This window comes from Myotis davidii, unplaced genomic scaffold (assembly GCF_000327345.1).
Source record: "Myotis davidii unplaced genomic scaffold, ASM32734v1 scaffold89, whole genome shotgun sequence".
In the NCBI taxonomy this organism is placed as follows: Eukaryota; Metazoa; Chordata; class Mammalia; order Chiroptera; family Vespertilionidae; genus Myotis; species Myotis davidii.
Window position 1 is genome coordinate 4,933,223 of NW_006300372.1, and position 25,525 is coordinate 4,958,747.

Below are 25,525 nucleotides of genomic sequence, written 5' to 3' on the forward strand. Positions count from 1 at the left end.
ACAAAAGTATCATTAGACAAAGGAGTTTCTGGGGTGCTGATGATGTTCTGTTTCTCAAAAGGGGTGCCACTGACATAAGTGTGTTCAGTTTGCGAACATTCCTTGCACTTTTATGACAGGAACACTCTTCTCTCTGTATGTTAGGATTTAATTTTTTAAAAGATTCTAGAGGAGATGGGCAACGGGCATGCAATCATTTCTGGTTCTGACTCCTTCTTCTACCTATCTAGAGTGCGGGGCTTGAATGACAGATCAGGAACATGGCTCACTTCGCTGACATGGAGGACCTTGAATTTGCTCCAGGTGCCAGACCCAGGGTAGTCCCCCAAAGCCAATATGCTCTCAGCCATGTGGGCAGCCAATTTCCAGCTGTGCCCTATGCCGGCAGCTGGGTTTGCTGACATCCCAGAGGCATGGAATCAGCCCCCAATGACCTTTCATCCGCTCTTCAGCTGCTAAGCACAGTCGCTAATCAGCATTCATTTTACATGCGGGAAACTTCCACACCTAGACACAATCCACCCCTTACACAAATCGACAGACGTATTGCCTGTTAAAACCTACTCTGCCTCCTATCCATAAGGCCAATATTTTGCAGAACTCAAACTGGAATGTGGGACACAGGAACAAGTAGAAATGTCTCTGGAATTCACATTGATTAAGAAAGGATTTAGAAATTTTCCACTCCTACTGAATAACTGCGGGATACCTCCAACTGGTGTTATCTTTAGAGAGATTAGGGGTCAGAAGCAAGCATTCCTTTCTCATTTTCTCAGGGGCCCTTGAGTTGGCTCAGTCAAAGTGGTCTTTGGAAGAAATATTCCAATCTTCTGTCTGGTACTGATAGAGCCTCCCTGCCTCTCACCATGTTTGCTCAGACACTGTGTGTGCCTGTGCCTAGGGGAGGCAGGCTGCGCACTAGCACTGCCAATGTAAAATGACTGGCAGGCCATCCAGGAGGCTGCTGGGATTGGCACTGTGATGACGGGCATCTCTGGGCAGATGCTGGCAAAAGAAGAAAGCCCCTTCTGCTATTGCTTCTCTCTCTTCCTCCCTCCTTCCTCCCCCAACCCCCTGCTACTTACCTCCTCTGGTCTGCTCAGCACATGGCCTTCTGGGCCAGTTATCCCCATTTCCAACATCCGGGCTTGCTCCTAGAATGAGAAAAAAGTAGAGGACAGTTTTTATTTTTTAAAACTTATGGCATCACTTAGTCAAGATTTATTTCAAAGCCTGAAATCATTCAGACCAACCAAAAAATGGTACTACTGCAATTTCTTGTAATGCATCAATACTTACACTAAAACTTTAAAGCTCATAAGACGCTATAAACTAACTCCTAACTCTATTTCCTAAGACATAGAGGGCAGTTTTTAGATGGGCTCAACTGAGATTTGGAGAAGTTATGCTGAAGATACGTTCAAGGGGGGAAAGAATAAAATATGTATGTTGAACAAATTCATCAACTCTCTAGGAGGAATTGCAAAATAGGATAGAGTCTAAATTAAAAGGAGAAAAAAACATTTGAGAGTGGCCTGCTTTTATTAAAAGAAAGATAGTCTGTTAAAAAGTACCATTTTTTTTCTACATCGTGCTTCAAAACTCACACAATCACTATTATTTCATTTCTTTCAGATGCAAACCTCTTTAAGCACACTCCCTTAACTCATTTTTTAATTTATTCATGGCTTTAAAACCTATTCATTCAACAAAAGTATTGAGTATCTGCTTTATGCTAGGCTCTAGGTTAGGTACTTACTTGAATGAAGGTAATGAGGCCCCTGACTTGATAAGACTTACAGAGTGGTCCTGCCACTTCCCAGAGTCTAGTCAACCCACCACCTACATCAGAAACAACTGGGTTGTTTGTGGAGATGCGGAAGTCTGGCCCTATTCAGGTCTACCAGATCTGAATACCTGAGGTTAAACTCTAGGAACCTGCATTTTTGTAAGTTCATCAGGCTCTTTAATGCTTTACTTTTAGGACTTAAATGAGTGGATTAGAATTTAACCAGACAAAATACTACCTCTAACCACCATTACCTGAGTTCATCTATTGGTCAAACTCTAATTTAATTAGGTCTTGGATGAGGCAGAACTGCCTACCCGTGGTGGCTAATGGCTAAATTCCTTGGACTTCTGGCCAGCTCTCTGGAAGAAGCAGGTGGCTGGGCAGTGAGCGCACGCATGGCTAACTGGCACTGGCACAAATCCTAAGCCACCATCTCTGCAGTTTTGCTGCCATTCACTCTCCAAGTACGAAGGCCAATTCCTATGAGCTGTGCATTGGTGACGTGAGAGATGTGGAGAGAGCGAACTGAAACCATGAGGTGTTGGAAGAAGGAATTCCTTCTACCTGGAAAAGAACTATTTTGCTGTTGATGTTTGTTTGTTTCTAATAATAATTTTTAAAAGAAGAGTAGAAAGGAAGATGCTACTACAAGCAACCATGACAAGTAAAATGGCCACTGTGCCCAGCTCTACGGTATTTGAAAAAAGGTCAGAGGCTGATGGTTCCAGCAATGTACCTCCATTTCATTCTTACTATTTACTTGACCAAAACTGGGACTGAACAAAACTTCTTCCAAATTCTGGTGAGTTTCCACTTTGAATTGCCTTGTGAACTCACACAAGGGTTAAGGTCTCCAATGGAAGCATCTTCTATCTGTTAGGACACTCTTGCTATTACTTGTTTAAGAGTTCTGGGACAACGCCCAGGTGAAGGTCACCAGGGGAACTCTTTCAAGATGCTTGTCTGAACACTACTCCTGATCTCCTAAATCTCAGTCTAGAGACCTGGGAGAAACCTAGAAATCAGTCTCCAAGCTCCAGAGGTGACTCTAAAGTGCTTCTCATGCTGGAAAGTCCTGTGCCAAAAGCCAGGTTGCCCCTACAGCTGGAAGATTAAGAATGGCATGTAAGCCTGGCCGGAATGGCTTAGTAGTGGAGCATCAACCCAGGAACCAGGAGGCACAATTCAATTCCTGGTCAGGGCACATGCCAGGGTGGTGGGCTGGATCCCTAGTAGGGGGTATGCAGGAAGTAGCCCATCGATAATTCTGTCTTGGCATGTAAAAGGCCCTGGATGGGTATCTCAGTGGTTAGAGCGTCATCCCAATACACCAAGGTTTGATCCCTGGTCAGAGCACATACAAGAATCAACATACAAGTACATACAAATCAATGCATAAATCAGTGAAACAATAAATCAATGTTTCTTCTTCTCTCTTTCTTTAAAAAATCAATTAATAAAGAAAAAGAATGGCATGTGAAAAGCCACTGGTGCCACCTGGCATGGGTGGGGAGCAGGGCACTTTGAGGCGCTGGTCACTGGGGTAAGCACACAGTGTGGGTCAGGGCAGTTTGGTTTGCTCCAGGAGGAAAGAGACCCTGTCTTTTCCATCTTCCCTCTCCAGTGCTTTACCATAATAGGTGCCCAATAAATATTTGTTGGATGAGTGGCTAAGGACGCTGCGCTCTCAGATTGTCTTTTGGAAAATACCCCTGGTTGGGACCCGTGGGGAATGATTTCTTCTTCCTTAGTCACTTTGGCATGAAGTGCAGCCAGAGACTGAGGACAGCAGCTGCTTCATTTAGATAATGTGATCAAATCTTTCAGCTCAAGCTGAATTTCATAAACACGCACAAGAAACTCATCCAAATGGAAGAATGCCCTTATTCTCTTCCTAACTCAGAACAGATCTTCCCAAGGTAGGGGGCAGGGGTGGGGGGTGGGAGCAGAGACACTTCCGTGCCTCGGAGCCACAGAGGAAGTGGGAAAAGGGGCTTTGAGTCGGAGCGACTTTGCCTGCTCAGGCTCCTGAATGAAGAAGCCAGGAGTTTGGTTTCTAGGGTATCTGGAGGGAGGGCTGGGACCTCTGGCTGCTGCACTGAAAACTTGGAGAAGGGGGAGGAGTGATGGCTCTAATACCACCAGATACCTCCCCTGGGAGCAAGGCATTTGGACCTTCCTTGGAAAATGATTTCATTAGCTCTGTGTGTGTGGAGGACGTAGGAGAAGGCTGTCAGGGGCCTGACTAATTAACCTCTTGGTCCTAAGCAAGAGGAAAGTGCACACTTAGCTCACCTCCTCCACTAGGGAGACAACACTCCAACCGCTGGAGCCCTACAGCTGGACCGGTGGGGCAAGGGGCCCTATGTACCATCTCTGGGTGAGATGCCCACTGAGGCTCATCACCTAAGGGACTGAGATTCTGTTCTCCCTGTTATTTGCGGTGATCTTTGGGCCAGTGACGTAATCCGTCTGGGCCTCAATGTTCTCATCCACAAAATGGGGAGGATGGCCGTCAACTTTAAAGGGTTGGGTGAAAATTCAATGAGAACTTAGGACAGTGATGGTGAACCTATGACACGCATGTCAGAGGTGACACATGAACTCATTTTTTTTGGTTGATTTTTCTTTGTTAAATGGCATTTAAATATATAAAATACATATCAAAAATATAAGTCTTTGTTTTATTATGGTTGCAAAGATCAAAAAATTTCTATATGTGACACGGCACCAGAGTTAAGTTAGGGTTTTTCAAAATGCTGACACACCAAGCTCAGAAGCTTCGCCATCACTGACTTAGGAGACCACTTCCAGGAGCCTGGCACACGGTAGGAAGTGCTCACCAAGTGGTACCGGCTATTGGGAGCCGACAGGTCTAAGCTAGACTGGGCCGCAGTGTTGTTCCCACACCCCTGCCCATCACATTCACCAAGTCCTGGACAACTTCTGAAATGAAGGCAGAGCCCAAGCCCTTCCGAGCCGCGGAGGACATCTGTTTTGGCTCACCTCTGTGTAGCCTGATGCCTGGCACAGAGCGCTCAGGAAATACTCTCTGAAAGAATGAATAATGGCTTCTTGCTATTAACCGTATCGCATGGACTAAGAGAGCTCACACGCTTTCCTGGCAGCCTCCATCTAGCAGAGGCCAATCTTGGGATAAACAAAGCCGTGGCTAAGGCACATCTGTGCATCTAGCCCATTAAGCAGCCCTGGAGCTGGGGAGAGAAGTGCTTTCTGCTTCCTCACCAATGATCCATTTGGGCCTTGGGACCCTCACTTTCATCACTCCGCAAGTTTTTCAACATGATTTCTAGGAAACCAATGGGACGTGTAGGCCCCACAAGACTTAAATTCTTTATTATCTATGGCCAGGAGTCCCGCAGTCCTGGATCGGATTTCTGGCTTCTGAGAAGTGCTGCCTTAGGGTTTTTCTTTAGGACACAGAATGCCACGTAGCTTGGACTCATTTTCAAAAGAGAAGCAGCAATACTCTCCCAGTAAATGACCCGATTTGAAACCTCCTCTTATAGGAAGCCTTTCTGGATTCTCCAGAGCGGCCAGATCTCTCTTTGTTTTCCAACAGCTGACACCTGCTCCCTCACTTGTCCACATTTCCTTTTTTCCTCCTCCTGGACATGAGGTCCTTTAGGGCAGGATTTTAATGGAGCACTGATGATGGTGCCTTCCACACAGTGAGAGCTCAAGCAACAGGGAAGCAAAAAGGAAACAGAGGGGATGCAGAGCGAAGCCCATGCCGAAAGTGCCCTCCAGGGAGCTGCACGCCGTTACCTGGGCAATGATGTCCCCATTCTCAGCGTGGACCTGAGCAATGGCTCCCAGCTCTCCCAGGCAGGTGAAGATCTCGTAGAGCTGAAATGGGAAAATGAGTCTCTGTCACCTTCACAGGCTACCGGTGCTGTCGGCAACCTCACACAAGGCAGATTATGAGAGCCAGAGGGGATAAACCAGAGGAAGTAAGTGCCTAGAGCAGAAATACAGACTAAAACACGCCCGGCCCAAGAGGGGCGCGAGTCCGAAGAAATTCCAGAAAACTGTCTATATACAGAATCCACTGTGTTGCCTAAGCAGACAGGGTGGACACATAACAATGCTACCGGTCACTCTACTCCCCCTCAGCCCACATTTTTAAGGAATTATTTCCCATTGAGCTTCAGAATCCTTCTCAACCCGTGCTCCCGAAGACCACCACAGCACGGCAAGAAGCTAAGTAGAGAGCTGAAACCCCTATCTCTCAACCTCTCAAAACAGACTTCCCTTCACCTTCTAATCAGGGAAGGTGGGAATTAAAACTTTAGATTTGTCTAAAACACATCTCACACATTTCTTAAGGAAAGTCAGAGGCAAGCTGGGACAATTCCCCCAAACAGTAGACAGCTCTCCTTATGCTGCAAGGCTGAGCACCTTGCCTCTTCCGAGCTCGTAAGGAGTTTGCGTTTGCTTGGTAGATGGAGACTGAGGCAGGCCCTTCCTCTAGTCCTCTTGAGAAAGCGGCTGCCAGTGGAACTTCTAGCTCCCTGTCTACCCTGCCCGTTACCTGATTTAAAAGGGAGCGTGGACTGCGAGAAGCAGTCTGGCCCAGCAGTCTCCCATGGCGCCCACACTGACTCGTGTTGAAGGAGTCAAGGTCATCAGCAACAACAGGAAACCCATCCAGACACCCCAAGCCACACAGCAATGGATCATTACCTCTGTGTTGGACACCTGGTACACATCCTTGTAGGCCATGTAAACCATGAAGGAGTTAACCCCTGCAAGAGAGGGAGGGGAGGGGAACAGGAAGAAGACAGCATTATCACAACCACTCTCCATCCTTTATTCCCACTTCTATGGCCCATGGGGCCCGAGTACATTACAGGCTCTGGTCCAATGCAAAGTGATGCTTCCCATTCTCCAAGAACATTTTTCTATTCCCTCCTCGCCCTGGAAAAGCAACGATTCCTACGTAATAGAGAACGGTCTCTTCTTCTGCACCTCTTTCTTGCCTACAACCGGCACTCCCCAGCTCACGGGTCAATAAGCTTTGTTTTTGCTTGAGGCAGTATCCTATGTAATAAAGAGCTAATATGCTAATTAGATTGAACAGCAGAACGACCATCTGGATGACGTTCCAGATGAAGTCAAAGCTGCAAGGGCTGGCCGAGGCTGGGAAAGACTGTGAGGGCCAGCCAAGGCAGCCGGGGCTGTGAAGGCCAAGCCCCTTGCACGAATTTCATGCATCAGGCCTCTAATATATATATATATAATTGAGAATCACTGTAGCACACTGGTTGTATTCACACTCTGGAGGTTGCACCACATACTAGTTCAGTGCATTTGGAATATCTAATTTCTTGAGCCTCAGTTTCCTCATCTGTAAAATGGAAAACTAACAATACCCTGCTTTTTAAGTGTGGGAAACATTCAATGAGATACGTGCCGAGCTCTTAGCACTCACTAACCCTGACACATACTTGGTCTCCATGAACAGATCTTAAGGAGTGCCTGCCCTGCACGTGGCCACTGCAGGGTTGAATCTGAGAGGACCGTGTCCTTGGAGAACCAACAGAGCTACAGGCGGAAGTCAAGTATCACCTTGAGCTTGAATATCTAAGTCGTAGGATATTGAGAAATGATCCATTTAGTTTTTCACCTCAAATAAACTACTAATATAGTAATGTACAGAAATAGGTGGGACTGGGGAGCAGAGAGTCGTTTTGAAAAAAGGAGGGTAATTTTGATCTCCAACCATCAGGGCCGCCTCAGCCCACAGTGTTCCAGGCCAAAAGTGGCTGCAATTTGAGACCTTCCCTACCCAGAGTGGTTCAACTGAGGGCAGCTTTTCCCAACACCACCCTGCCCACAGCCTCTGTGTCATCCGTGGAATGACTGGGCCCTTTGGAAGGAAATGGGTGTTAAAGCCGTTCCGAAGTCCAGTGTGAAAGGAGACACAAGGAAAAAGGGAGAGGGTTCATCTCACATTCTGACCCAGGAAGGACAGGAGCAGAGCTTGCGGGGTGAGGAGGGGAATGGAAAGGAAAGCTCGTCTTCTGACAGGTCATCCTCGCCCCTCCATCCCAGAACACACTCTCCTCTATCGCGCTCCTGGCCTTTGCATCAAGACTGTGTGTCCGGCCAGCCCTCCAGCTTGTGGCATCTATTCTGATGCTCTTCACTGGCCTGCTCCCTTCTGCCTCGGTGGCTCAGCAGAGGCCATTCCTTATACTTCCCTACATCCCCCAGGCAGCCTTAGATGCCGAGCACATCACGTGTCTCTATGGGGGATGGTGCATGTGTGAAATATATGGCCATCAAAATGTAGGAAGAAGTGGAGAATAGAGGAGTCTAAGAAGACCATGGGAACCTAAACCATGTACCCACTGAGAGGATCCCCTCACCCCCTACCTCCCCACCCCCCCATACACACGAGGACATGTTTCATGCCCTAAGCTCCTAGCCTGAGTACAAACACATCTTTGCTCCCAGAAATATCTTAGCTTATCTGAGGATCCTGTTGATATATAATAGAAATGAGTTTGACCTTTGGAATAAAAATAATGAAGCTTAAAAATTCCTCATGTCATGTCCAGTAGGTGTGTGACCTTGTATATGAAGTTAACCTCTCCTGGCCTCAGTTTCTTCCCCTGTCAAATGGGCAGCATTGCATGGAGGTGAAGAGCCTAGACTGGGGTGGGCAAACTTTTTGACTCGAAGGCCACAATGGGTTCTTAAACTGGACCGGAGGGCCGGAACAAAAGCATGGATGGAGTGCTTGTGTGAACTAATACAAATTCAAAGTAAACATCATTACATAAAAGGGTACGGTCTTTCTTTTTTTTTATTCATTTCAAATGGGCCGGAATCGGCCCACGGGCCGTAGTTTGCCCACGGCTGGCCTAGACTGTAAAGAGATCTACTGCTTGCTACTCATTCTAGCCTCAGGTTCTCCATCTGCCAAGTGAGGATAATAATTCCTATCTCGTGGAGACCCTGCAAGGAATAAGAATGATGGACTAAATAAGCGCCTGGAACGCAGTGGTGCCCCTTCCAGCACACATGCTTGAGGTTCCAGGCTCCAAGGTAGGAGAAGGGACTCAAATGAGTGGATGTTGTGTGGAGGAGGGGCGAGGGGGAAGGGAGGAAGGCGCGCTCGGGCTCACCTTTGTCTTTGATGAGGCTCTGCACCTCCTGCTTCACACTGTCGTTCCAGTGGGTGATGTCCACGTGCAGGGCATAGTCACAGCAGCTCTTCCCATCGGCCCACTCCCGCCACTTCTCATAGGCCTCCGTCAGGCTGGACTCGGGTTCAGGCACCACGTGGTCAACTGAAGGACAGAGACCCCAGGTGGGTGACTCACTGACACAGCCTCTGTTCCCCTTTGCACTGACCTGCTCCTGCTTGCTGAGCCATGGCTACAGGATTTCCATTTCCTGAGCACGGAATTAACCTTGGAAAGTGTTGCTGATGACTTAATTGTCATGTAACTATGGGACCTTATACAAATTAATAGCTTCTCTATACCTCATTTTTCTCATCCTTGAAATGGGTCCCAAGTGGGGTGGGAGATAGGGTGTCATAGTACCTTCTGTCTAAGTTTGTTATAAGATGAAGAGGGAAAATGCACCAATGACCAAAGTGCTTTGCCTGATGCCTGGCACATAGTAAGTGCTCAACTAACATTAGCTATCAATGTGTGCATACTATGTGCCATTATTAGCAGTACTGTAGGGAGTCATTAGAACAGATAAAAGTCCAACTCCCTCGTAAGGTGGAGGAAGGGTTTTAGAGTTATATCAGGGCCCAGAAGAGTGGCACCCTCACGCTTACTGTCAGACAAGAGCCACTGTCTGCTGAAGGAGCCTGACGCTAGGCCCACAGATCTCATTTCTATGCAAATTCTCATCAAGAATCCGGTTTCCCTGAGGCCCAAATCTACTCATGCAGTACCTGCAACCTACATGATATTTTTTAAAATAATAACATTTACAGTTGGCGAGGATAAGGCAAAAGTGACACCCTCAGAGTTCACCTGGGTAGTAGAGGAAAAGTGAGAATCGGCACAACTTGCCTTTAAACAATTATAAAATAGATGTCAAAAACCTTGGCAATTTTTTCGTACCTTAACTCAAGGGTTATTTCTGTGCCTAAGAAACAATGCTGCATGCACAATCTGGGTTCTAAAGATGTCTGTCAGTCTAAATTATTACATATTTACGTAAGTGAAAACCTGGAAACAATCGAAATATCTAACAATAGGGAAGTCTGGGTAAATACATAAATTGTGACACCTTCATAAAACAGAGGGTTTGGCATCCGTTCTACATGTTGTGGTGGAATAAAAACAAATGAAGGGGAAGACACCCATGCCATTTCATTTTGGGAAAATGGGAAGCGAAAACACAGTGTGTCTATTATGATCCTATTTTTGTTAAATAGGAAAAAATATATATAGCCACACTGAAATAGTGATGTGGGATTTATGGGTTTTCTTTCCTTATTTTCTTTTTCATATCTGGGTTCTTTGTCTACGAAGGACACGTACACTTGTGTGGTTCTTTGTATACTTTTCTCCCTTGCCACCTGGAGCTCTGACTTTCCTCCTGCTCCTCCCCTCATGCAGAAGACTGAGCAAAACACACATCTGCAGAATGCTGACATGCTCAACTCCTTGCCCAGATGGCAGAAAGCCAAGCCAAGATCCCTCATTTCCTCAGCCCTCTATCGCAAGCAGCCTAAGTGCACTTATCGGAAAGCAAATGCGTGCAGCTACATTACTGATGTCTGGACACACACCAGGGCCTCCGTGGGCAGGCGGCTGCTGAGAAGTCAGCTGGCTTCCCCACTTTGGCTGGAAATGCACCTTTTATGGCCTCAATGCAATTGTCCTGGGCTTCCACACCCAGCTAGCTGAAGCTGAAGCTGAAGCCTGCTAAGGCTCCTGTCGAAAATGAATGATTCTACAGCTTAGGCTGTTCTGTGCTCATGGGTGGATGTATAAGGTGTTAAAATAAACAGCACCCTTGATGACCAAGTTTGGAATGGGGCCTGGTAGGGGACCCAGGTCACTGGGATTTGCTTGGGACAAGAAGGACTGCCCTGGACCACTTTCTGTTCAGTAATCCAACGGCATGCAACTCCCTAGGTTTCCTTGGAATTGTAATAGTTACCAGAGAAGAAAGAAAGGAAAAAAAAAGGAAACCGCAGACATAGCTTGCCCAATCGTAAAAATATGAACTGGTCAACAAATAGCTCAGACCAGATAACACCAAACTCTGCTATGCTCTCTGCCCCTCCTGCCTGAGACCCAAATGGGAAGTTCTGAAGTAACTTTTTGCCCCACTATCCACAACTTTCTCAGTCTGCTTTTCCCAGTGACAGGCCCAGAGGTGGTCATTTCTGATTCTCCATCACCTGCACGCCCGCCCCTAATGCTGAGGAAGACAGGAGGGATGGCTGAGCTCATTGTCATGAACCTCATGCATCTCTTTCATGCAGCTGTGGTGAGCTGCCCGTGTCCTCACTCCAACCTGCTTCTTTCAGGACCCATCAGGCAGAAAGCCTACCAACTGTCTTAAGGGATGTGTGCAAGTTATCATCAGAGAGCATGGTGGTTAACACACTCCTAACACTGGGGACCAGGAGTGTGTGATTTGGGGGAACTTACTGATCATGGTGGTGCCGCCAGCTAAGGCAGCCTTGGTCCCTTGGAAGAAGTCATCCACGGTGGTCATCCCCTTGTAGGGCATCTGGAAGTGAGTGTGGACATCGATGCCTCCGGGGATCACCATCTTCCCATTGGCCTCGATGGTCTTCACTCCTCCAGGGACAATCAGATTGTCTCCAATTTGCCTGGCAAGACAGTGAAACAGCTGGCAATTTAAAAGAGTGATTTCAAAGACAGACATCTCTCTATATAATACGCTAATTAACTGGGGGAGGGCCTGATCAGCAGTGGCCGTGCCTGCTTCAAGGGCTGGAGAGGGAGGCAGGGCTGGACCGGCGACTTGAGAGTGGGCGGCACCGAGCGATTTCGAATCGCGCTCTGGGCTCCTAGTAATATTATAACAGTTTTAAACATTAGAACACATTTATCACAGTAGATTCATAAGTTTAGTGATCTAGAAGCAAATAAAAATAGACATACATACAGAAAATCATTTTTACAGACAACACAATCCAATGTGCTTTTTGGGAAAAACATGTGTCCTGGTTTAGTACTGTAACCCCAGGGGTTTGAGAGTGTCTAGCACATAGGGTGTGAAATAAATAATTTTTTTAGGAGAAATTGCATGGGATGATGAATCATTTAAAAAAACAGGAATGTGAATTTAGCTACTTCACCTGGGTTCCTAACAAAAGAGGTCCTTTGGCACCCCAGTCTTTGCTCCCCAGCCCACCTTTCCTTGATGATGTATCCATCAATCACACACAAAGGCAAGGGAGGAAGTCAAAGCTGTAGCCGCCTATTCTCAGCTGCTTTGGCGGGGTCAGCACCTCAGTGGAAACTTCCAGCCAAGGAAGATGATTATGCCAACCTCAACCAAACACCTTCCCCAGGAAGCTTCAGAGCCTCCCAGGGAGAACGAGAGGGAGACTTGGGTGGGGAAGAAGCTGGTGAGTAGGCCAAGGCACCTTCCACCAGGCAAGGAACAAACACAACTAGTCCTGGAACAATGTCACCTCACACACCATCTCATGTTGCTGAAACTATTTGTGACTTCACACCCTTGACTTAAATGGCCAGTTCAACTTGTCCAATGTGGTTTTCAGGTAGGACCCTGATTTATAAACTCCTACATTGTCATTAAATGCCTCCTACCTTGGGGGATCCAGGAGCTCCACTGCCAGTATCATGAATGTTCCCCCTTTGTTCATAGCCAGCCGAGAAGGAAACTCCCTCGGGGCACCAGAAGTCCACTACTGGCCTGCCAAAATCTTAGTTCTGCAACTGAAGTCAAGTATTTCTGACATCTCTAAGAGTTCAACTTCACCACATCACCACGGGGCCATTCCAGAGCCACCACAATTCAAAACACACTGTGGAAAAAATGCAGCTCTGATTGGAACCCTATTTTAGTCCAGATACTGGCCAGCCGTGTTCCCATTATTCCTCTCTTGCTGGTTTTCCTCTGAGGGAAAACCAGAGCCCAGGGCATGAAGAGCTGTCTGGTCTCTCTGTGTGGATGCACGTGTGCTTGCACCACTATGACAATTAGTACAATACCAAGCCCCAAACAGATGTGCCTTCCTCTTTTCCTCCACTGAACTAACCAAGGTTATATTAACTCCTGAAGGTTGGGCTTCCATCTTCCCCCCTTGGTCAAGTTTCTACTGACAGCCAGGTCTAGTAATTAAGTAAGCGTAGATCAGCTCTGGAATTGGGGTAGCTAGAGGCACAATCTTGGCTTTGCCAGTTACTAGCATTATGACCTTGGCCAAGTTACTCAACCTCATCAGGTCTCAATTTTGTCATCTGTAGAGTGTCAAAAAATGCCTACTCCATAGGGTTGTTGTGGAGATTAGATGTTATTGTGTTAAGCTTAAAGGACAATGTTAGGTACATAAGAATTCAATAGGTATCAGCTACTATGATTAATAACCATCCTACTCCCATTCATTAACCAGTCCTCTCCCTCTGAACCTCATCATTCTACTAATTTAATATTTGATGTTGATATTATCTGGTAATGTTAAATCTGTCATTTGTGCGCACACATGCACGTGCACACACACACACACACACACAAGCACACACATTATTCAGTTCCCCTGATATTATGTAAGGTTCCCAGGGGAAGAGATGACTTGGATCCCAAAGGCATCTAACATAGCATGTGACATAGCATGTGTCCAGTGACTAAGACAACTGCCTTGCACATAGCAAGCACTCCATAAAAATTCACAGGCAAACAACTATGGAACAGTTGGAGGACGTAATAGATGCTCCCAGACCTACAGTGGGATTATATGTCCCAATAAACCACTCATACACTGAAAATATCGTAAGTTGAAAATGCACTTAGTATACCTAACTTAACCAAACATTATAGCTTAGTCAAGCTGAGAACATTTAGATTAGCCTAAAGTTGGGCCAAATCACCTCGCTGTAGCTGCCTAGCATCATAAGAGAGTATTGTACGCCCTATCACTAGCCCAGGAAAAGATCAAAATTCAAAGCTTGAATTGTGATTTCTACTGAAGGAGTATCATTTTCAAACCATTATAATATGAAAAAATCGTAAGTCAAACCATCTTTGAGGACCCCTGTATTTCTGTTTTTATACTCTGTTAAGAATGTTGTGCCGAAACCGGTTTGGCTCAGTGGATAGAGCGTCGGCCTGCGGACTGAAAGGTCCCAGGTTCGATTCCGGTCAAGGGCATGTACCTCGGTTGCGGGCACATCCCCAGTAGGGGGTGTGCAGGAGGCAGCTGGTCGATGTTTCTCTCTCATCGATGTTTCTAACTCTCTATCTCTCTCATTTCCTCTCTGTAAAAACTCAATAAAATATGTTTAAAAAAAAAAAAAAGAATGTTGTTAGAGACACACAAAATGTCAGGATTGGATGGAGATCATGTTTATCCAACCTTGTCTCCACCGCCAACCCACACATCTGATGGTTAAATTCCTTCTATAACATCCTTGTTAAGGGGTCCCTAGTCCAATCTAATGAAGGTGCCAAAAGGAATTCATTTTGCATATTCAACTCTGGTAGTAGATGCCTGAATAAGTGTGTGAAGATGGATTGAACTTGCATTTAAGACTCAACTGTGAAAAGTTCTGGGATCAATTACTGATGCCTGTCATAAGCTCTGAAATAAGAAAGAAGCATTAGGCAATAATTTTTTTCTATTTCTGAATCTCTAAGTGAGGGGAATTTGCTACCTCCAAAGAGAGCCGACTATATAAAATAATATTTAGCAATAAAAAATATAAAATCAATTGTGACTGATATTTTGACAAAATTGTTTTATATTTGTTAGCTTGCCTATTATTTCCATTTTTTCCTACTTCTACTATGAAAAATTATTTATGGAAATTGGCAAGGCAACTAAATACCAAATCTTGCATTGTTCATTCATTCATTCAATGTATCTGATTTATATGTTGATCTTTAGCAAATTATTTACTTTCTATGTTCTTTTTTCTCATCTGAGAAGAGGGCAATAAAAGTACTTACTTCATAAGATTTCTGGCAGATCAGATGAGGTAAGGTGTAAAAACATTTAACAGTGCCTGACATACTACATACTCAATAGAAGGTAGCTCTTATAAAAGAGCTCTATGTACTAAATACTAGGTTCAGTGCAGGGAATATGAAAATGAACAAGATATGGTCTCAAGGGGGCCTAACAGGAGGATTTCTATGATTGATAAAAACACACGGTGTTTTATACTGAAAGGGAAGCTAGCTCAGATGGGGGGGCTGATAAGGAATGTCCACCCACAAAAATTTACTAGTATATCTAAGCCAAGTTTTCAGAGATAAGGAAGAGGTCTCCCATAACCAGAATATTAAACTAGCCAATAAAGTTGAACTACATAAGTATAAAGCTGAACAAAGTTAGGAATGGCTAGTAGGATGAGTTGAATGCACTACACAATATCGTGTCCCTGTGGGGATGTGCCGTGCCTTCTGTGATGAAAGGCTATGTGTCTATCAAACCTTTCCCTTAAAGGTCATTAGGTAAGGAACCTGCACTTAAAGGTTGCCTGGCTGTGCTGCTTTCAGGATTCCAATAGCAAACCATGTTGCTAAGTAATTACACATTCCTAAAGTATCTATTTGGAAATTTGCCTGGAATATATGTCCTATCTGTGCTCTTACCTAAGTCAAAGTTCAGTTTAAATGGCCTTTCCACCCCAAAACCTTCCTCTGGACACTTCTAAAAGACTTATCCTCGGCTGAGCTCCTGGGGGACCCATTTTAGAGTGCTATAAGTTGTGCACACTTTTCAGTATCCTTAAGGACAGCGGTCACATCTTCCACTTCTCCAAGACACATAGGATGCCCATCAACGCAGCTGGCCCAAAGTGCCCTCCACCTAGGTGGGTTAATCAAACTCAGGTTTTTCACTTTATTCATGTGATCCAAGTGAACCAAGGCTAGCTCCCACTTTTGAAGAATCATGTGCATCCAGACTGAGGGGTGAAAATAAAGATTCATTTTTAAGGAGAAGACATGAAACCAAAGAGATAAGGAGAAGGGTTCCGGATACATACTTGATTAGGCCATCTTCCATGTAAATATCAGCATAAAACGACTGATCATCGTTGACGATTCTGCCTCCCTTGATAAGAAGACGGTCACTCTAGAAGAAAAAGAGAACAGCAGTCATTCTCGCAGTCAAGACTTCAGAGAAGAGTGGTCTGCCAAGGTTTTCCCAACTCCTTGCTTCGGAAGTCCAGTGAGAACACATTTACTGATGCACTCAGCCTTTGAACTAGGGGTATTTCCTGGGGACCCAGTCTTCGCATTTGCTTCTAATACAAATTATTCTGGAGTTTCACCTCTTGCTTCTGCAACCTACCATAACAAATCAGAAGCATAGCTACTTGAGGGAAGACACTCTTTTTATTATGTTTCTGCTTCACTGAGCATTCAATATTTAAAGTGGTAAAACATAAACTTCCGTGCCTACCACCCAGTTTGGTATTTTTGCTGATGCTCCACGTGATTCTCAAAATCACTTAGGATCCAGCATACCATGAAACAGCCTTTAAAAGTCTTTACAATGACATGGTAGTCATGTTACATTTAAAATTCAGGATACTTACACAGGTATGCACACATGCACACAAAGTTGTGGAATGTATAAGAAAACTACTCAATGGAAAAGAAGACAAAACATCTATTGTACTTAACTCAAGGTGAAAAAAATTATGCAGGATTCATATTTGCTTCATTATATTCAGTATCTCTCTCACATCTGAAATATATTTCTTTATTGCTTTTATTATTAAAAATTGCTTTTCTTGGTGAGAAAAGTCTTTACAAATTACAACTTAAATGAAGTTTGGAGAGTTATCCAACTGGAAACAATGCATGTAGATTCCATGATTATTCACAAAATACAAATATGTGTTTGACATGTAAGTCAGGAGATATCAGTGTCAGCTTTAGAGACTGAAATGTCATTAAATGAATGGAGCTTAGACTGCAGCATGAGGGATGGATGAAGCTTCCTTAGGTTCATAGGGGAGAAGAGAAATCTTAGGTTGAGTGCACCAGAGCATGAAAAAGAATAGTAGGTTGGGTTTTGTTAAGGTTTAAACATAAGGACTTCATCCACCCACTCATTCAGCAAATCATTATTTAATATGTATTATTCAATAGGTGGGGATGGTGCCCTTGTGAATGAGTCACACAGGTCACAGCATTTATGGAACTTACGGGGCAATTGGCAATAAAGAAAAAAGAAAGTCAATAAAACAAATAAAATGTAAAAATGTATTAAGTGCCCCCAAAATATAGGGGAGTGGAGCTTGTCTATTTAAATAGAGGCTGGAAAAGGCCTTTTTGGGAAGATCAATTTAGATGGGGTGGAGATGGAGAACTACAGGCGGAGGGAACAGCGTGTGCAGAGCCCTGAGGAAGGGGTACGTTTGGTTTCTTTGAAAACCTGTAAAAGATCAGTGTGGGGGGAGCTTGGGGATCAAAGAGGAAAGTGGCATGAAATGAAGTTGGTGAGGCAGACATTGGCTTTCAAAGAGAACATAGGTTTTATTTTGGTTTTTAAATCTTTATTGTTGAGAATATTACCTATGTCCCCTTTTCCCCCATTACCTCCTTCCACCTGGTTCCTGCCGGCCCCAGGCCTTCACCACCCTATTGTTTGTATCCATAGGTAAAGTACATATGCATATGTTCTTTGGTTAATCTCTTCTCGAAGCCTCCTTCCCTCTGAGATTCCTCAGTCTGAGAACATAGGTTTTATGGGGAAGGAAGCCCTACATACGAGCTGACCTCTGGCTTCAAAAATTAAAGTGGACAGGGCCAGAAAATGAGAATTGAAACGAGGGATCCATGAGCAATAAAGCAAATTACCACTTAGTTTCTCCTGCTTCCAAGGTATTGCATGAGAATAAGAAATTTCATCATGCCATATTGTCAGGGGAGAGGATTTTTAAAAGATACTGATCAATGAGGCGCTTAGTAAGAACCTATATATGTGGCGAGGAGATGCAGGAATAAGGTCAAATACAAACTCCCAGCACCCATGACCTACAAGCCCCTCATGATCTGGGCATGGTCAGTATGTCTACCCTTCTTTATATCATGTATTGCTTCATATTTTATACAACAGCAGAACTTGATGAAGCGTGTAGTTCTTATCTCATATCAGGCTGAGCCTTTGCAAAGATGTTCTCTCTGCTTTCTCATTTGTTTACCTGGCACCCAACAACCGTCCTCTCCTTTGTTCAGCCTACAGTCAAAGGGTTTCTCCCTTAGGACACGTTACCTGACTTTCCAGCAAATTCCACCTGCTACCATTGCAATTTAGTTCACACAATTATATTGCTCCATAATAGCTGGCTTATTGTTCAACTGTCTCCTGACCAGACAGACTCTCTTAGTCTTGGAACCATGTGTCTTTTGATCATTTTACCTTAGTTCCTGCAGCCCATCCTTGACAGCTGTGAGGTCATGGCCAAATGAATGAGTGAAGGGTGGGAAACAGGAAGTTGTATTATATCGGTATGATGGAAAGGCCATCTGAGTCAGAAAATTATGTGAAGGGGCCAAAAAATTGGACTTTTAAGAAAAAACAAAGCTGGAAGGCAATTCTAATCGACTGGTTTAACAGCAACTGAAAATTTATATAAGGATATGAGGCAGTCAGTTCTAGGACTGTGCTTCCTACACTAGAGAACACAGATTCCCATGCCCTGCTCTGGTCACATCTATACTTTATAAGCACCATACACAGCTCTGGTGTCATCAGCCAGTCCAGGACCAAGTCACACACCAGTAGCAGAAACCACTGCCCCAGGCACGGTTCTGTGTGCTTATGAGGGCGACAGAAGACCTCCAGTAGGAGCTTTGTAATAATAACAATCTTGGTAACTATACTAGTAAGAGTCCCCTCTTGTAGCTCAGTGCTTTTCTGATATTCTTTTATCTTTCTACAAAGAGGTGAGGTAAGCTGGGTTTTGGGAAGGAGCCAGTTACTGCCTGAACAGAGACCAGCTATGAAATATGACCATCCTCCTGCCTGGGGACATCCATCCCTGAGCCACTGGCCTGCTCATCACTTCCTTCAATACCTATCAAATGTCAGCCAGGGGCAGAAGCTATCTCAGGCCCCATGTACATTGTGGGATTAGTAAGAGCTGATCTAAGTGGAGTGAACACCATTGGAAACCCTTCACATGATAATTAAATAAACCTCCTCTGGCTCAATAATCAAGAATCTAAACAGAGCCACCAAAACCTCAATTCACAGAACTCCAAGGGATGCTGCCCTGGGATCCTCAGCTTGCCCCCCTAACTTTTATGAAAGTGGTTAATAAAACTGCTTTATTCACGTTAACTCTTCCCATGCATGTGGGATGGGATCCAGGACAAAGGGCAGCCCAGGCAAACTGTTACTAGACACAGAAAAGTCTGGAAAGCCAGCCTTGGGCTTGTCATTGAAGGATGACGTACCTGCTGACCACTCCCAAGCCACATAAAACCAAACCTCACTTGTTACAGAACATGCTCGTTCGTGAATTCCTGGATCAGCTTTAGAGAGTAACTAACACATGCTGGGCTCAAAAACCAACAAGACGAACACATCTGACTTCTAGGATTAGAAGGGTGACGTTAGAAAGGATGGGTGATTGTGGCTTTGTGGGCTTTCTGTTCCCGGCAGCTGAAGTTGTCTAGCATCCATGAGCTGATGCCCAAGGAGGTTAAAATGGTCTCGTTAGGAGCCTACCAATGTTTCTCCTGGAATGAGGTATATAAAGGACGAGGGTATGGCTAGAGCACACTGGGATAATCTGGAGGGTATCTGGAATGCAAAATGAAGATACTCAGAGCCCGAAGCAATCGGCCCAGGACTCTCTCTGCCTTAGACCTGCACAGTCACCCAGGGTTGAGTGTGGCGAGCTCTGAGAGCCCATAGGAGTGCCAGGCATACCAGCTAGTACGTGTGGGTCCAGCTGGGTTCTCCCGCTACTGGCAGAGCTGGGCAGACCATTTAACTAGGCGTGTGATCTTGAGTTAGGACTTAGCCTCTCAGAATCTCAGGTGTTTTTTTATTAGTTAAAAGTGGATATAATAGCTAGCTTGTCACATAGGGTGGCTGCCAGGAATAGTGTGTGTGTGTGTGTGTGTGTGTGTGTGTGTGTGTGTGTGTGTGCACACATACACACATATATAAACCATCTAGCACACAAGTAAACATCTCTAAATATTAGTTACATTGATTCCATCCATATTACTTACAGTACCCTAATATTTTAAAGCCTTAAGAAGTATGTTGAAAAGGGGTGACTTTCCACTTATCAAAGAGAGGTGAGTGGCTTCCTCTGAGTGACAGAGCCGATTAGTTCCAGTTGGAAGGAAATCCAGGTCTCTACCTCGCGGCGCTACACCCGTTTCCATCGGAAGCCACTGTACCAAGTGTCTTAACCCGTATGACAAGTGCCTCTTCCTGACAGGGCTCTCTTCTCTGTTTAATACTGACTCTGACTGTCCAGTGCTGAAACTGCTGACCGGTGCTCTGCGGGAGGTAACCTTAGGAATCCAGTAACTTTCCACTGCTGCCACTTACAAAGGGTCAGGGCAGTAAACCTGCCCCTTATGTGTCAATGCAGTTCATAAAAGGACCTGAGTCACAATCCCAGGGTAGCACAGGTCCCTGAAGCCTGAGATAGTGATGAAATCCCATCTTTTTTCCTTCACTAGTGTATAAAGATAACGAAGACAAACCAATACAAAAAATTAGGAGTTTGCACCCTAGCCAGTTTGGCTCAGTGGATAGAGCAATGGCCTGCAGACTGAAGGGTCCCAGGTTTGATTACAGTCAAGAGCACATGCCCCGGTTGCAGGCTTGATCCCCAGTAGGGGGTGTGCAGGAGGCAGCTGATCAACGATTGTCTCTCATCATTGATGTTTCTATCTTGCTCTCCCTCTCCCTTCCTCTCTAAAATCAATAAAAATATATTTTTAAAAAATTAGGAGTTTGTGAGAATGAGGGAGGGGGGAGAGGGAGAACGAAGGAGGCAGGAATGGAGGGAGAGTGGAGAGGAGGGAAGGCAGGAGGAAACAGTTGTAACAGGAAAGGCTGGGGTTCCAATGAGAACAGAGAATGAAAGAACAGAATCTTGAACTCAAGCCTATTGGAGATGTTGGTTCCCGTTTTCATTTTCCTCATCTAGTCTTCAACTTCAAGAACTTGAATTATCACCTTTGTCTACCTGAGGTCATGAGAATATGCCTCCCAAAGCCCCCCCGCCTCCCGCGTGGATTTTTCGCATCAATAAAGCCAGCCTGACAACAGTACTTAAAGCACCTCAGTTGTATGTGCGGTGGACATTCCAGCAGCTCAGAGTAAAACCTAGAATCCTCGGAAGAGAAAAAGAGTGCACAAAAAAGAGTCTTCCAATCACATATGGTGTTACCTCTGCTCAAATCACAGAACCTGACTCCCGTCCTCAAGTGGGACTAGGGATCCTTTAGAATTCCAGGGGAAGGCGCCGGTGGCTATGTAAAACACATTCCCTTCTGGGTAATTAGATTTGACTCTCTAAAAACACTTGTGCTCCTAAGAATACAGCAGGACGGACAGACTACATGGATGAAATCTTGTTTTTCTTCCCCGAAGCAGCATCCATTAACACGTTGAGTGCCAAGCCTGTTTTGTCTTCCTTTCCAGTTCAGTCACCACTGACTGACATGGCGCTTACTGTGTCTCAAAGAAGAAAGAGAAAAGGGTCTCTGAGACAGTCCAGTTGACTCAAAATGGTGTTCAGAACAAGGCACCCGTGGGCTCGTAGGAGACCAAGCTTCTCATCCGGGCTCTGCTGTTAAGTACGCACCTTGGACGAGACACACAGACGTGAGTTTAAATTCTAACACTAACACTACCTGTGTTTGGACAAGTGACTCCACCTCTCTGGGTTTCAGTCGCATCGCCTGGGAAACGGGGCAATGATACCTCTCTCTCAGAGCGCTGGCTAGGATTATGGGGATGCTACATGTGAAGGGCTGAACTCTGCTTGGCATGCTACAAATGGTTCAGACATGTGAGCTACCACCATCATTATTACTCCTTATTGTTACAACCGGCCACTATAAACCCCCCTCTCACAAATGCTCACGCAGAACTGAACTACATTTTGTTCATCAAAATCTACAGACCTTGCCACAAAGAGACGCCAGTCCCCAGCCAGCCCTCAGCAACGGTTCTCAGCTCCTGCCACCAGCAGCCAAGGTCACCCCTCTTCACCCCCCTCCTCCACCAAGGGCAAGTTCCCATGCCCCCCCAGGTCATTCCTCCTTTGGAAATAAGCCTCCATGAGGAGATAACAATCTGCTTGCTCTCTTCCGGGAGGAATGGAGAGTGGGTGGGAAGGTCTTCAACCTGCCCCCAACCCACACTCCCCGCCCCAGGCATGGGTCTGTTTCTAGGACCCCCCAATGACAAACGTGCCATTGAGACAGAGAGACAGAAAACATCGGGAGAAAACACACGTCTTGAAGAGCAATGCAGTGCCCTGGCTCTGAGTCTTCATTGAAACTGGCATAATTTGGCAGGGTTGGCTCTTCCAAGCTTCTGAACTGCTCCAGAGGAATCTCAAAAACATTCCTCCTTCCTCTCATCATCCCAACACACTACGACCATCAAAGGTGTGCTAGATGGAGGTTAACCTGGGGCACCCCCTTCAAAGCACAGCCCACCAAGCCAAATGCATACCAAGGGAGAAGCACTGTGTGCACGGGCTCACGCTTGGCTGGGCCCTGCAGGGACAGATTAGATTGCAGGGTAGGCGAAGCAGCCAGCAGAGGAAGCAGTAGCCGCGGGCAATATTAACCAGGACAGGAGGTTGCTCAGTCTTCTCGACCAGAACATCAAAGTCAGCTACGGGCATTCTCCCCTCCCCAGAACGTCACGTGAACCGTTCTAAAGATGCATCTCTCAAAGGGCCAGCCAAGTGATGTGGCCAGCCCTCGGTCAGAGTCCAGGGGGGGATGGCCGTGACGGCTCCTTCATCCCAGCCCCCTGATAACAGTCTCTCCATCTTCAGCAGGTTTCCAGACATGGATAAGCACAAGTGGGTAACCAGGCCAGGAACGAGAGGATGGGGAGGGGAGGGGCAACCAGCCCTGCAGAGGAGGAGCCACCAAGCCATTCCAGTCCCAAGCAGGAAGGTCTCCTGGACCTGGCAAGCCCAAACCTTGGTCACTTATACACTGTTTTCATGAGATTTGGCATATCCTGGTACAAACTGTGCTGTTATTATTGACTTAGTATCATGCTCAAATAAATGTTATTACAGGAAACACTCGCTACCTCCCATAAATTCTAAGCCAGTATCACCAAAAATAGACGTTAAAAGTAGGAATAAAAACATTGCTAAGTTTTGGCTACATTTTGCTGCCTCCAGAAAGGTTCTAAAGGCTGATTGTTGAGTAAGACTCCCTCCACGTTCTGTGTGGAGTAGGGTTCGGTATCTGAAAGAGGAGCCGCACAGCAAATGAGAGAAAAAGACACGAGATAATTTTGCAATATTGGGGGACCAGGCGGCCAAGTCCCAAAGGACTTCCTCCAATGCTCAGGCCGCTCCAATCTTTTATTGATCTGGAGTAGCCCTTAGGGTAAGGAAGTTTCAGTGACACACAGATCAGCAAACAATTTCCAGGAAGGGTGGTGCACAGTTCTGACCTTTGCCAGGACTTTCAATGACTACTAGCTTTTGGGGGGTCTCTGTCTAAACTCAGCTAGTGAAGACAATGAATGGACTCCGGCAGCTGATCTCAGATCTGCTACTGTTGTTTAAAAGGAAGGTTACCGCAGGGCCAGAGTGGCTCAGTGGGTTGAGGGTTGTTCTGCGCACCGAAAAGTCACAGGTTGGACACGGACCTGGGCCTGTCAGAAGCAAAAGCAGGGCCCAAAGCAGCATCACAGGGACCTGCCAGGCCCCAGGCGGTGCAGCAGAGGGAGGAGATTATAGGAATCATAAGGTTGGGGTGACGAGGGAAAGGCAGGGAGGGGAAGGTCAAATGTGGGAACAAACATGCCTTATCAGAAAAGAGTATGTATGTATCAGATGTGAGTCAAATAAGAAATGTGGCACATTTTTAGCTGAGCTTTTGGGAGGGAAAATAGAAAGGATGCTGCCCAGGATGAAAACCATTTTGCAGAGCTCTTAGGGAGAGTGGAAGCTAGAGCTACACTGGCGTCTCTGCCACCTACTTATTTGTGTGATTTTTTTAGGCAAGTGAGTTGATCTGTCTCTGGGCCTCAGTTTCCTCTGCTGAGTGAAGGTGTAGTTCTCCAAAAAGGCCTGCTTATGTATTTATAAGGTACAGATCATTATGCCGACCTCAAGGAGTTACTGTGAGAATTAAATGTCACACTGCAGGGTTGGGCCATAAGTGGTAAGCATTTTAAGTATTAATATAATAACCCTACCACCATGCTACCATTTCTATTTTATTGCTCTTATTATATAGATGCACAATTAAAGGCAAATCCAAATTGCAGTACAAATAGAAGTGAGTCATTACTAATAAACTGCCTGAGAAATGCGTGGCTCAGGACCCAAGTGCAAAGTAGAACACAGACTAAAGAAAAGTCAGTGCTTTGGAGAACGAATCCATGGCCATCTTTGGTCTGGGTTTATCTGATACTTTTGTGTTTCCTTACTCTTTTGTTTTGTCTTGCCCTGCTCCTTTTTAGGCCTCCAATCCACGTGCGATGGGTGAGACCTCTCTGTGCAGATGAGAAAACTGGGCTCCAGCTTCGTTCCAACAGGATCCTATGTCCATGAGTCCCAGGGCCTGTGCCAAAGCCAAATGCCTGCAACATCAGGCAGGAGGGCCTGAAATTTCAACCCTTGATCCCAGGGATAACCAGGTTTAATAATTCATCCTTGAAACACACACTGGTGTGACTACTGGCTGTGAAGCTGCATGTTAGGTTTACGGAGAAGCAAAGATGAAGCAGTAGGAAAAGGAAGCCATGAACACAAGCAATAATATGAAATCAGGCCGAAACCGGTTTCGCTCAGTGGATAGAGCGTAATAATGTGAAATCAGAAGAGAAAGGGTGAGACGATAGACACAGTGAAATGATCAGTGGTTTGGGGAGGTAAGGAGAGAGGTGGGAAGGGTAGTGAGGGGAGCAGTTGGAGCACTGAGGATTTTCAGGGCAGTGAAACTATTCCCTAAGACACTTTAACGGAGGGTGCATGACAGTATGGATTTGTCAAAACCAAAAAAAATAATGTGAAATCAGAAGAGAAAGGGTGAGATGATAGACACAGTAAAATGATCAGTGGTTTGGGGAGGTGAGGAGAGAGGTGGGAAGGGCAGTGAGGGGAACAGTTGGAGCATTGAGGATTTTCAGGGCAGTGAAACTATTCCCTAAGACACTTTAATGGAGGATGCATGACTATGGATTTGTCCAAACCCACAGGACTGCACAACAAAGAGAGTGAACTTTAATATAAAACTATGGACTGCTGTTAATAATGCATCAATATTGGTTCATCAATCATAACACATGAACCACGCCAATAT

General features: G+C 45.5%; 1 protein-coding gene across 2 annotated transcripts in view; it reads right to left on the bottom strand.

Moving 5' to 3' along the window:
• The window catches only part of DPYSL3 (dihydropyrimidinase like 3), a 106,009-nt gene that overhangs the window by 16,559 nt on the left and 63,925 nt on the right, over positions 1-25,525 (bottom strand). For both annotated transcript variants that reach the window (XM_015572631.1, XM_006777017.2), the window contains exons 2-7: positions 16,012-16,100; positions 11,455-11,639; positions 8,950-9,114; positions 6,500-6,561; positions 5,582-5,662; positions 1,086-1,154 (exon numbers count right to left, since the gene is read on the bottom strand). In XM_015572631.1, the coding sequence (XP_015428117.1) occupies positions 1,086-1,154; positions 5,582-5,662; positions 6,500-6,561; positions 8,950-9,114; positions 11,455-11,639; positions 16,012-16,031 (582 nt within the window). In that variant the 5' untranslated portion in view covers positions 16,032-16,100. The remainder of the gene's footprint in view (positions 1-1,085; positions 1,155-5,581; positions 5,663-6,499; positions 6,562-8,949; positions 9,115-11,454; positions 11,640-16,011; positions 16,101-25,525) is intronic.